We start from the raw sequence: 13,574 nt of genomic DNA on the forward strand, positions 1-13,574 counted from the left end.
GGGTGAAAGGATGATGATATTCCTTTAAAGCAATATGTAAACACTCAGATCTTGCATTTTGTTACATATATATATGATTTGGTAAGTGAGCATCCTTAATTAATGTTTAAATAAACCATTCATTAACTGACTCAACCATCCTATGGTTTAGTGAATGTTTCCTTTTTGTAAATAAAAAAAATTTTTTTAAAAAGAAGGGCTTAGTACTCCACAATACCAAGCTCAATTAAGTCTTGTAACCTAAATTTCCTTTTACAATCAAACACAGAGGGAGGCTAGAGAGATAGCTCACCAGGAAGGGCATGTGCCTTGCCACATGGGAGGCACCTCCCCCAGACAAACTCTCAGGAATCCTCCTCCCTCTCCCCTTCCCCTTAAGTTAGATCTGTCCTTTCAGATCAGGAGAAAACAAAAGCCACACAGAATGTGGAGATTTCTTTCTCTGGGCATAATTTTGCTGAGTAAAAGCCTTTGTGCATCTGTTATAATCATCTAATCTTGCTACCAGGAAATTTCTTCTCAAGTCTTAGGTGCAGAAATTGCATTTATAGCTTGAAAATAGAAGCAGAGTACATTGGAGAACAGAGCACCAGGAATCTGGGAATGGGGGCTCATTGACCCTCACTGTGAAGACTTTGATGTCACAGTTCTTAGGAATCCGAGTGATGTGATAGAGAGGGAGTCCCATGACACAGAAATACAGAACAGGCCACAGCACCCCATTGCACTCTAGCTTGATTAGTCTAAAAGACAGAAATTAGAATGGGACCTCATGTATGTCCTTGATATAAATTAGGGCAAGGGCTACTATGTTTGCCTATTTAGTAAGGAACCCACATAACCACTAGAAAAATACTTACTTGCATCAGTATTAGACACTGAATTTTTTAATTTGTACTTTCTTTATGTGTTTTGGATAGAATCAAGAGAAAGAAAATGAGAGGGAAGGGGGAAATAAAGAGGGAGAGAAAGACATCTATAGCCCTGCTTCACTGCTCATGAAGTTTTCCCCTTGTAGGTGGGAAATGAGGCTTGAACCTGGGTCCTTGTACATGGTAATGGTTGCATTCACTTAGCCACAAGACACTGGCTTCTAATCAGTATTTTCAAAATGGTATTTATATTGGTAGTGGATATATATATATATATATATATATATATAGTCTTACAAGGTATGTAATGCACAATAAACATAATAAGAAAATTACCAAACTATCCTGAGACAAGGAAAAAAGCTTCCAGCTGCATAAACAGTTCACTTGGGTAATATGCTGCTTTGCTATATGCAGGACTCAGGTTCAAGCCCACCCCCCACAGCATTGAAAGAAACTTCAGTGCTGTGGTCTCTGTCTCCCTGTCTCTATCTAAAATTGTAAAAAAGAAAGGAAGGAAGCTTCAAGAGGTAGAGAAGATTGGATCTGTGTGTCCTCCCAAATCAAAACATGGCTGTGTCATTTATAAATATTGCTTGGAACTTAGTAACCACAGATCACAAGGTATACTTGGAAAAATTAATGAGAAATGTGGCATTAAAAAATTAACTATCAGGTACTAAATTAAAAAGTCACAATTATATGTTACTCTGAGTAATAGACAGATCAATACTAGAAATGGATAAGCCTCCCAAGGACTCTGTGCGAGACGAGAACGCCATACTTGAGAAAGCAGGAAGTATATGGCAGTAGGATTTAAACAGGCTAATCATACCAACATGGAAAGAGTTCACTAACTATTTGAGAGATAATCAAGCTATACTTTTGGTACATCATACATTGGGGGAAATTGCTGTACAGTCAGGGAAGTCAGACCCTTAGATCTCTTCTAAGCTTGACGGTTCTTTCACTCTCTGATGGCTGTTGTTCTGTCAGTCTCAGAGGACTGACTTAGTGGATTTGGGAGTACTTTGAAAAGTGAAAAGGACTTGTCAAAAGGGATACAATTACTTAATCACAGTTCAGTTTCAGGGATTGTTCCTTTAGGCTTGTGGGCTAATGTGTGGTGAGCAATTAGCAGTGTGGTGTGGCATTAGAAGTTGGGTCCTCTTCTGCCTTTCTGTGTCCAGCTTCTGTCTGTCAGTGTTTGGGGGAAGATTAAAAATAATCTCTACAAAGAGCCTGGCTCTTGTCGGTGCTTAGAATAAATGTCAGAGATTTAACACAGGATGTGCCTGAACCCTTTCACTGTAAGCATTTCTAAACTGGCCTCTCTACTTGTCTTTGACTTTTAGTCATTAAAGAAGAAACTAATCACAATGAAATGGCAGAAGACCTGTGCAAGATAGGATCGGAGAGATCCCTCGTGCTGGACAGACTAGCAAGTAACGTCGCCAAACGTAAGAGCTCTATGCCTCAGAAATTTGTTGGTAAGAGTTAAACATTTGCTGTCTCTTAAAAAAAAATAAAAACTATGTGGGTTTTTTTTAATTTTTCTATTCAGGTGGTAACGAGTTGAAAATAACAAGAATGATCACTTTTTAGAGAGCAAAAATTAGTAAGGATAATGTTTCCTAAATATCTTAGTGTTTTTCTGGTAGGTCTATTAGAAATAGCAAATCTGGACTGGGAGACAGCTCATCCAATAGAACACATACTTCATCAAGTTTGAGGGCCCATATTTGAGCCCCCAGCACCACATGAGGTGACGATACACGGCACCAGGAGAAGCTCCATGAGTGGTCAAGTGGCACTGCTATACCTTTTCTCTTCTCTCTGTGTATCTCTCTCTCCCCCTTTCTGTCTCTCAGTCTTAAAAAAAGGAAGCAGTGATATCACACATGCATAATGCCCCAACACACACAAAGAAAATCTTCCCCAGTAGTATTTCCTGAATATCAGAATGTCCCCCTGGGCATTCGCTGACCTATATCCATAGTGCACCCTGACCTAGTAATGGTAGGGGGTGCCGAGGTCAGCCTGCAGAGGGCTCCTCACATAGTCCAGATACACCTTGTCTGGTATATGGAGGAATGATAGAGGACTGTAGGCCAACAGATGAAAACAAAGAGAAATGGTGATGCTGTTTATGGGGGCTGAAGAGGGACACGTAAGACTTGAACTAGAAACGGGGTATTCTGGGATCTCACCTCTCCATCAGGAAGCAATAAAATAAAGCCAGTGAATTCTGAGCTTTGAACACCAACATGAGGAATGTGTCCTCCACACAGTGAGCAGAGGAGGAAAAGGCACGTCTGAACTGAAGCCAGATTTTAGCGAGTAGAGAGAGCAGGTGCCAATAATTTATGGGTAAAGGGAGAGGGAGAAGGGGACCAAAGATGGTGGGCATGTGAAGAGGAGGGTGTGGACACAGAAGAGGAAGATTGCACCAGCACAAGGACTAGGTTATGGTGACTCCAGTAGAGTGGCAGGTCACTTGCAGATAGGTTCTGAAACAAATAATCAAGTTCTGGTGTGATCTGCTAGCTTTAAAGGACTTCTTGGTCTTTTTTTTTTTTCTCTAGGTTATGTGTGTTGGGAAACAGTCTGGGGCTAATGGTGAATGAAGTCTTGGGTTCCTAGGAGACAGTGAGAAGGGGGGAAGGGATGGGGGTGGGGAGGTACTAAGTTCTTGGGACTGCAGGCTCCCTCTTGAAATTTAAAATAGGATCCAGGTTGGTGAAATAACTCACGTGATAGTGTGCTGCTTTGACATGCAAGCAGTTCAGGTTAAAGCTCAGCCCCCACTAAACTGAAGGAAACTTCAGTGCTGTGGTGTCTCTCTCTCTCTTTCTCTTTCTCTGACTCTTTCTATGTGTCTCTCTGCTTCTCTGCCACTGGGAAAGAAAAAAAGAAAGAGAGAAAGAAAGAAAGAAAGAAAGAAAGAAAGAAAGAAAGAAAGAAAGGAAGGAAGAAAAGAGGAAAGAAAGAAAGAAAGAAAGAAAGAAAGAAAGAAAGGAAGGAAGGAAGAGTGGAAGAGACAAAGTAGGTTCATTTTTTTATCAGGTTTTATTGAAGTTTGCCATATGCTGGGGGTTGACAGAGGGAAAAGAATCCAGCTTAACTGTTAACTCCAGAACCCGGGTTCAGGGCCGGGTGGTAGTGCACCTGGTTGAGCGCACATGTTACAGTGCACAAGGACCCAGGTTCAAGTCTCCGGTCCCCACCTGCAGGGGGAAAGCTTTGCAAGTGGTGAAACAGGTCTGCAGGTGTCTTTCTGTCTCTCTTCCTCTCTATCACCCACTTCCCTCTTGATTTCTGGCTGTCTCTATCCAATAAATAAATAAAGATAATTTTAAAAAATTTAAAAAGACACATTAAAAAAAAGAACCCAGGTTCAAGTACCCACTCTCCATTTGCAGAGGGAAGTTTCATTAGTAGTGAAGCAGGTCTGTAGGTGTCTTTTTCTCTGTCTCCTCTTTCCTTCTCAGTATCTCTCTGTCCTATAGAATAAAATAGAAAGAAAAAAAGATGGAAAAAATTGCCATTGGGAACAATAGATTCATAGTGCCAGCACTGAACCCCAGTAAAATTATAGCTATCCCAACTTAAAAGCCCTCTGGAAACCACTGGCTGGAGACACTGTAAAAGAAACTGCTCACAGAACTGTGAACTTTTCCAGTGTGCAAGGAAGGACAGCTTCCTGAGTGTGGTCAGAGGGTTGGTGTGGCTGGGGTTCTGGGCAGCACTGAACAAGGTGGGAGGCAGCCTTGGGCCTCCACTTGGCAGGTGCTGCAGGGGGGACAGTGTGACTGGATGGGCAGGGGAGAAGGAGCAGTAAGCATGTGCAAGAGTTGTCAACAGTGACTGGCTGTGGGATGCCAGCAGTGACTTCCTTCTGCATGCTAGGAAACTGGAGGAGGCCACTGGCTTTTTTAAGTGACTGTTTTCAACCTTCTTTAGGTTTTTGAGACTCACATTCTGTGAAACCCACTGTAGCTGCCTTTGATGGAACCACAATTTCAGTGGTGACTTCAGATTGAGATATTTCTCTGTTTAGGGAAAAAAAAAAAAAGCATCTAGCCAAACAAAACTAAGATAAAAAAACAAAGCTTCCTGGGAGAAGTGAAGCATACAGGAGATACCTAACAAGGGATAGTAGGGTGAGGGCAGCAGAACAGAGTTTAGGAGAAGGCTCATAGGTGACTATTCTGTGAGCTGATTGGTACTATAATCCTGAATCAATGCCTCCTTGTCACCTAAGTGCTTACACTTGAGTCTAGTGAAATTTCAATCAACTACTGCTGCTAATATAACATAATTTCTCTGTAGATGAAGAGGGTAGGCAGGCAGGAAGGGGGAAAAGGAAGAAAAGAGGGAGAGAGAAATGGAGAAAGAAAGGAAGGAAGGAAGGAAGATAGAAAGAAAGAAAGAAAGAAAGAAAGAAAGAAAGAAAGAAAGAAAGAAAGGAAGGAAGAAAGAAAGAGGGAGATAGAAAGAAAGAAAAGAAAAGAAAAGAAAAGAAAAGAAAAGAAAAGAAAAGAAAAGAAAAAAAGAAAAAAGAGAGAAAGGAAGGAAGGAAGAAAAGGAGAGGGTGGGGTAGATAGCATAATGGTTATGCAAAGAGACTCTCATGTCTGAGGCTTCAATATCCCAGGTTCAATTACCAACAGAGAGAGGGAGGAGGAAAAATGGGGGAGGTGAGGAGAGAAGGGAAATGGATCTGGAAGGTCATCCAACCTCTAAGTGCTGAATTTATTCTCTATATAAATTCAGTAGTGTATAAGAGCACAGCTATTTTCGTACATACCATGCCCTGTATTGGGGAGTTCAAAAAGCTCTAAGTTTGCATCCAAGAAAATTCATTTCAGGGTCCAGTTCCACCTCTGACTAACTAGGCTGGGCTCATTCTGCAGATGATTTCTGTTCTATCTGCCTCCCTCCCAAGACTGTTCTGTGGATCAGGAATGGCGAGATGGTTTGGCAGAACTCTTAGCACAAGAAAGTACCTTCTAAATATGAAGTGTTTTTATTTATCTTGTTGAATATTATTCAGAATGGCCCATAGTTTTGCTTCACTGATATGTGATCTATGATTTAAATTAAACTTTGGTGTGAGTGGAAATAATACTTTGCCAGCAACATTCCTTGCCATTAAGTCATCAAAGATTTCATTGTCCGAGATAATCACATACAGGTCAACAGAATCAATAAAACCCATGAGAAGAAGAAGAATATAATAGAGCAGTGAAAATCACCATTTTTAATCTTTGGTGACTGTGGAAAAAATGTTAAATACTGAAGGGTAAATTATATAGGAAAGGAAAAATGACAATAGTTCATATTTTTGCTTCTCATGGTACTTAGCTCAATGTATTTCTTTTTGAAGGAGAAATCCCTGTTGTGTTATTAAAATAACACATTTTATCATAAGTAATTTATATTTGAAACTAATTACAAAGAATTTTCATGCAAAGAACCATGTTTTTAAATCATCACAAATCAGGACATCTAGAAATTTACCAATATCAAAAGTAACTGAACATCATCCTAAATAACTTTCTATTCATATGAATATTAGTGAAAAGGGTGATGAAAAGGTTGATTGATAGTTGTGAAATAAACATTTCTGCAAAGATTCCATCACATTGTAGAATCTGTTTCAAAGGAATGTATCACATTTGTGTGGACAAGCTAGCTAGTATGTGTCTTGGTGTTTTGCCTTCTGAATAAAACTTCCCTGACATTTTAATTTGGGGATTCCCTTTTGATTCTATCTAGTGTTCAGGAATATATATATATATAACTTATAATATATATATATATATATATTTATATATATATATATATATATAAAATCTTTTCTCCCTCTGTTGTGATCACCAGGAATATAGATTGTCTTGGATAATGTATCTTCCATGTTGGTTAGCATTTCTTTACATTGACTTTTTTTGTATGTGTTTACTTATTGTTTTTATCTTGTGTTTTTTTCCCCTCTGTTTCATTCTTTTTTTTTTTTTAAGTTTCTGTGCTAGTGGTTGGTGCTTCTAGCCCATGTATTAGTTCTGCAGTAATACTGTTTGGAGCCTTATTGTGTTGCCTGAGACCTGAAATCTCTTCTTTCATCTCATTCTGTGGTTTTGTCACACTGTCTTGTCTTTTTTATTATGAAGTCCATGTCACAGAGCAATTATGAGACATTTCCTTTCTTCCTTGAATTAAGCATTTTTTCCCAAGGATGGCTTTATTGATCTGTGCTTTACTTCCTTTTTGCCAATGCATCGCAAGAAAATATTTTCACAGTAACCATGACATTTCTTTCATCTTGCTTCTTCTACTTGGGCTGACAGAGCATGATTGACATTTCAACTTTCTTCTCACTGTATCTGAGACTTTTTTTTTCTCCTGTGAGAGCTATCGACTTTTCTAAATCCTGAAAGAATGCCAAAGCTGGGGTGTGAGGGGGTAGTTCAGGTGAGGCAAAGTGCAATCTTTTTCAAAGGCTTTCTCTGCACTCTTTCAGCATGTTGTGAGATTTGGCTAAATATTGTTATCTCAGTTATCACAGTGCCTGTGTGGAGTACTTCCCAGCCCCTTGAGAGAATGCTCTTCATTTTCGGGTACATCTGCAAGGCACCCACAATCCAAGCAAGTGATGACTTGCTTCTCCCACATTACCTGGGCCTCCCTAGCAGTAGTTTCAACTGATTTTTCCTCTTAAATGGGAAAAAGGCATCTCTTGTAATTGATTCTCTAGACAGATGATGGTGCTGGGGAAAATGCTGCAGAGGGTTTTGCTGATTCACACAGGTTTTGAGAAGTGAGAATAGCTGTCCAATGTCACTTTATTTCCCTTCCTTGGTCCATGATTGTTTTAATTATGTAATTAAAAGAGAATAGTTTGGGCTAGTGAAATAGCTCACCTGGACAGTGCGCTGACTTGCCATGTGTATGACCCAGGTTTGAGTCCAGACCCCACTGCCTTGAAGGAAGCTTCCATGCTGTGGACTCTTTTACTCTCTCTCTCTCTCTCTCTCCCTCCCTCCCTCCCTCCCTCTACAAAAAAGAAAGGATGGATAATTCACAAATCAATGAAATTTCATACTTAATTCAGTTCTGCCTGCCTATATTTTAAAAATGTTATTTGTAGTGGGGCAGGCGGTGGTGCAGAGGGTTAAGCGCACATGACACAAAGCTCAAGGATCAGCTTAAGGATCCCAGTTCAAGACCCCAGCTCCTCACCTGCAGGGGGGGTCGCTTCACAGGCAGTGAGGCAGGTCTGCAGATGTCCATCTGTCGTTTTCGACGGGTTAGGTTGTTTTTGCCGGGCTGGCTTCACGGGCAGGTAACAGACGACCAGGGACTCATAGTTGAGCTGTACGCAGTATCTCTTTATTCATGCAAGACGCAGCATAATCTAAGACGAGCTAAGTTAAACTCAAAGTACAGTAAAACTCACAATGCTGTCTTTATATATACTTGCCAAGTAGGGTGGAAACAGGATGTGACATAGAGAGAGTGGAGAGAAAAGTGACTGGTAAAAATCAGAGTGTGACAAGGAGGGGGCAGATTAGGCGAGAATCCTATCACTGAACCACAAATGCCCTGGAGGGAGGGTGGAACTTGTTAACAGTAAATAGAATGAAGTGGTTATGTAAATAGAATAGTGTTAAGCAGGGGGGATTTAAACCAAATGAAACAGAAGGGGTCTCATGCATACCAACATCCATCTTTCTTTCCCCATCTCTGTCTCTCCCTCCTCTCTTGATTTCTCTCTGTCCTATCCAACAACAATGACAACAATAATAATAACAACAACAGTGATAAACAACAAGAGCTACAAAGGTGAGAAAATCACCTCCAGAAGCACAGAAGCAGTAGATTTGTGGTGCAGGCACCAAGCCCCAACAATAACCCTGGAGGCAAAAAAAAATGTAAGTGGTGTACTCAGGTAAATAGCTCAGCTAGAAGAGCACAGGACTTTCAGTATGAAGCTACTAGTTTTATCCCTGGCACCACAAGAATTGGAGTGATATTCTTGCTTCCTTCTCTTTATCCCATAAGAAATGAAATAACTCTTAGAAAATAAAAAGGTGGGAGTTGGGCAATAGTGCAGCAGGTTAAGTGCACGTGGTGCAAAGTGCAAGGACCAGCGTAAGGATCCCGGTTCAAGCCTCCGGCTCCCCACCTGCAGACCTGAGTCGCTTCACAAGTGGTGAAGCAGGTCTGCAGGTGTCTATCTTTCTCTCCCCCTCTCTGTCTTCCCCTCCTCTCTCCATTTCTCTCTGTCCTATCCAACAACGATGACATCAAGAACTACAGCAATAAAACAAGGGCAAAAAATCAAATAAATGAATAAAATAAACATTTTTTCAAAAAGAAAATAAAAAGTTTCTGATCAAGAAAGCTAAGATGAAAATACTACATTTAAATTAATAAGAATAATTAAACAACACTGCCAGTTGACAGACTTGAAGAATGTTTCCACTTTCACATTAATTATAATACTTGGTTATTTTAATAATTAATTATGATACTATGGTATGAGGAAGTGGCAAAAAATAAAATAATACAAATAGTGTGACTTAGTAAGATCAGAGAACACATTTAACACTGGCTGTTTTCTCTGGAGCTTCATCTCTGCATTTCACTTTTTTCTTTTCTTTTCTTAGAGAGACACACACACACATATACCACAGCCCCAAAGCTTCCTTCAGTGCCTTGGGGGCTGAGCTCAAACCCAGGTCAGGCACCTGGCAAAGCAGCACAGTATCCAAATGAGCTATTTTGCAGGCCCACACTTTTTTTTCTTCAAACTTGTTTAACAATCTTTTGATGGTTATATTTTGTTATTGAACAATTCACTTAAGGGGCTGGGTGGTGACACACCCAGCAGAATGTACACATTACCCTGTTCAAGGACGTGGGTTTGATCCCCCAGCCCCCACTGTAGGGAGGAAATTTCACAAGAAACGAAGCAGGTCTTCAGGTGTCATTCTTTATCTTCCTCTCCCCTCTCAATTTCTCTCAGTCCTAGCAAATAAAACAGTTAATTAAAAAAGCATTAAAAAATAAAAGATTCCACTAAAATGTCTCCAAAGATAATCTACTAAAATATCCTTTTCTATTTTACATACACTATATATGTGTATTTAATACATATATATATATTTCACTAGGATATGCTTCTTTCAGGAGCCAGGTGATGATGAACCTGGTTGACTGCACATATTATAAAGTGCAAGGACCTGACTTCAAATCCCTAGTCCCCACCTGTAGGAGGGAGGGGGAGCATCACAAGTGGTGAAGCAGTGCTACAAGGTGTCTCTCTCACTCTGTCTCCCCCTTCAACTCGGTTTCTCTCTATCTCTTATCTAGTGAATAAATAAATAAAATATTTTTATTTAAAGAATGTGCTCCTTTCTCTAGTGAATTTCCAAAATGAATCTTGTGGTGCTTTATTTGTCTTTGTGGGTTATTAGGGAAGGTAAATTCTGTGGGTAGTTTCCATATGCCAGGGTAATCTGAAATACAGCTTTGTTTACACCCCTTTGTTGTTGATGTTGTGTTTTGAAAGCAACAGATGTCAATGGTTGCTTGGTAAACCACAAAATAATATTCTGGGGGAGAATCAGGACAATTAAGGGGAAAAGCATAGTTTGGGAGGGGCTGCTAGGATTTTCTATTTACCAGAACTGACCACAAAAAATCCACCTCCCCTGTCCTCACTGGGCAGGGTTTGGTAGAGCTATAGAAAGCAGATATATTCTGTTCTGGGTGAGTGTAAGAAAACTTAGCTCCCAAACAGGAGATTGTGATGTAGCCTCAGCTATGCTCTCCAGTTACTTTTTCACCATTCAGGGAGAGAAATACCACAGCTGTGACCCCTCCTGCCCAGCTTGTCTCCTCAGTGGCCTTGGCTACCCAGAAACAAGTTTTCTTTCTAAAATCTAAGGATCTCAGTGCTCCACCATCAGGACTCACACCACCTCTGATGCCTGTTGGGAGATTAAAATGAATGGAAGTCACCCCCTTGAATAATAAATATTCACTGCAAAGCAAGAACCAAAACTAACAGATACTTTGTATTACCTGGGCTTGTTCCTGGGAGATTAAGACAATGGTCATAGATTTCTTTTAAAGGGATACCTTTCAAAGTGTCTGATTTGGGGAACTGCTTACCCTCCTTTGCCATGAACTAGAGACAACCTGGGTGTCAGGCATTAGCATAAAAGATATGGGATCCTGGGTGGGGGTAGATAGCATAGTGGTTTGCAAAGAGACTTTCATGCCTGAGACTCCAAAGTCCCAGATTCATTCCCCCACATCACCATCAGCCAGAGCTGAGCAGTGCTCTGGTAAATAAATACTTGTTATAAAATTTTTAAAAATAAAGATACAGGATCTTCTACTGCCATTACCTTCACTATCTCCCTCAGCTAGTCAGTGGCTTTGCTATTTAAGCCTTGGTTTCATACGGTACTTTTAATCAATATATGGAGTGGGAATATCTTTAGGAAAATTCCTTTAGGGGCTGGGAGACAGTACACCTGATTCAAGCCCTGGCACCAAATGGAGACACCAAAGATGGTGGAATAGGACTATGGTTTCTCCTCTGTTCCTCTCTCTCTCTCTCTCTCTCTCTCTCTCTCAGATGGTGGAATAGGACTATGGTTTCTCCTCTCTCTCTCTATCTCTATCTCTTTCTCTCCCTCCCTCTCTATTTTTCTCTCTCAAATATCAAAGACTAAATAATTAGATTAGAGCATTTACTCAGTGGTGTCATGCATGTGTAAGGTCCTATTCCTCAGTGCTGCATTCCTTTTAAAAAAGAAAGAAAATTCATTTTTGTTCTTTATGAAAATGTTTGCTCAGAGATAACGCTGGTCTCAGGTGTCATTTTCCACAGAGAAGAGTTCTCCTGCCTCTGTCACCTCATGACCAACCCTGAGCATCATTCTTGCTTTTGGGAGAGAATCAGAGGTGCCACCCCATTCTCCCCTGTAACTTCACTGGCTTTATGCCAGCTGCCCTCCACACCTGTGTGGCACACAGCTCCAGCATTTTTGTTTTGGTTTTTCACTGTTCAAGGCTACTTTGCTTTTTTAGAGAGACAGAGAGAGAATGGCAGGAGGGACCCCACAGTACCACAATGCCACAGCACTGGCTGTGTGGTGTCAGAGCTCAAGCAAGGGCCAGGCAAGCAGGGCACATGCTGTATCCCATGAGCCACCTCTCCAGCACAACAGTACTGTTAATGATATAATTACCTAATCTAGTTACATAAATGTATAGCAAAATTAACTGGTTATAAGATGCTTAGAACTCTATGTGGAAAAATGTATCACTTAAATCAGAATTTGAATTTGAATATGATGTTGAATCATGATGCCTCATACCCACCACAGTAAGATGTAAAGGTGAATCCATTTGAATCTGCGCTCCTTAAATCGACATATGCCATTTTCCATATTCATTCATCCAGCCAGAGTTCTTCAAAATATTGACATTTTTTCATGAGTGAATGAATGATAGGGAAAAGGGAGTAGAGCCAGGTGCACCCTGGTTGAGCACACACAGTGCAGTGCATAAGGTTCTGGGTTAGCACTTGCAGGGGGAAGCGTCATGAGTGGTGAAGCAGGTCTGTAAGTCTGTCTCTGTCTCTCTCCATCTCTCCGTTCCCAACTTCTATCTCTATAAAAAATAGAGAGGGGGGAGGGAGAGAGAGGAAGTGGTGGGCAGTGAGGGAAAGAGGAGTGAGAAAGAGAACCAGTGCATCACTCTGGCACATGTGATTCAAGGAACTGAGTCCAGCACCCCATGCTTAAATGCCCACTGCATTCCCTCCTGGGCCACATCCCGCTAAGTTTCTTTAAATACTATCTTGGAACAGATCCTTCTGCTAGATGACCACAGACTGGGGGTGGTTCAACCTTCCCCCATTTGAGAGCTGTTTATGTTGCGTGGCCACTCCAGCAGTGAGTGCTTCAGCAGTGGGTGCTCCAGGAGTGGATTCTTCCTAAGTGGGTTCCCCGGCAGTGCGTGGTCTGGCAGTGGGTCATCCAGGAACAGGTGCTCCAGCAGTGGGTACCCCCACAGCCCCCCCCCCCCGTTGGTCTCAACCCCCGCCCCCCCTCACTGTGTCCGCCTCCGCAGGGGACAAGTGCTCGGTGGACCTGGCCTATGATGGCGCGGGGCTGGAGCAGGAGAATGATCTGATGCAGACCCGCGTGATGGACCAGGCCATCAACAACGCCATCAGCTACCTGGGCGCCGAGGCGCTGCGCCCGCTGGTGCAGACGCCCCCTGGCGGCGCGGAGGCCGCGGCGCTAGGGCCTCTGTTCCCGCTGCATCGGGCGCCTCCCGAGGGCCCCCCGCGGCCCGGGGCTCCAGACGCCGCCGAGAACCTGCTGCTACTCTCCAAGGCCTCCGAGCGCGACGCGTCGCCCAGCAACAGCGGCCCGGACTCCACGGACACGGAGAGCAACACCGAGGAGCAGCGCCTCATCTACCTGACCAGCCACGGGGGCGCGCACGCCCGCAACGGGCTGGCCATCAAGGAGGAGCACCCCGCCTTCGAGGTGCTGCGGGCGGCCCCCGACGCGCCCCAGGACGCCTTCCGGGTGCTGGGCGCCAGCGGCGAGCCCCTCAGGGTGTACAAGTGCGAACACTGCCGGGTGCTGTTCCTGGACCACGTCATGT

At 42.3% G+C, this 13,574-nt stretch overlaps 1 protein-coding gene across 1 annotated transcript in view; it reads left to right on the forward strand.

Moving 5' to 3' along the window:
- IKZF1 (IKAROS family zinc finger 1) overlaps positions 1-13,574 on the forward strand; it is a 136,610-nt gene that overhangs the window by 99,733 nt on the left and 23,303 nt on the right. The window contains exons 7-8 of the mRNA XM_060170997.1: positions 2,228-2,332; positions 13,029-13,572. Of these exons, the coding sequence (XP_060026980.1) occupies positions 2,228-2,332; positions 13,029-13,572 (649 nt within the window). The remainder of the gene's footprint in view (positions 1-2,227; positions 2,333-13,028; positions 13,573-13,574) is intronic.

Source organism: Erinaceus europaeus, chromosome 14 (assembly GCF_950295315.1).
Source record: "Erinaceus europaeus chromosome 14, mEriEur2.1, whole genome shotgun sequence".
Lineage (NCBI taxonomy): Eukaryota > Metazoa > Chordata > Mammalia > Eulipotyphla > Erinaceidae > Erinaceus > Erinaceus europaeus.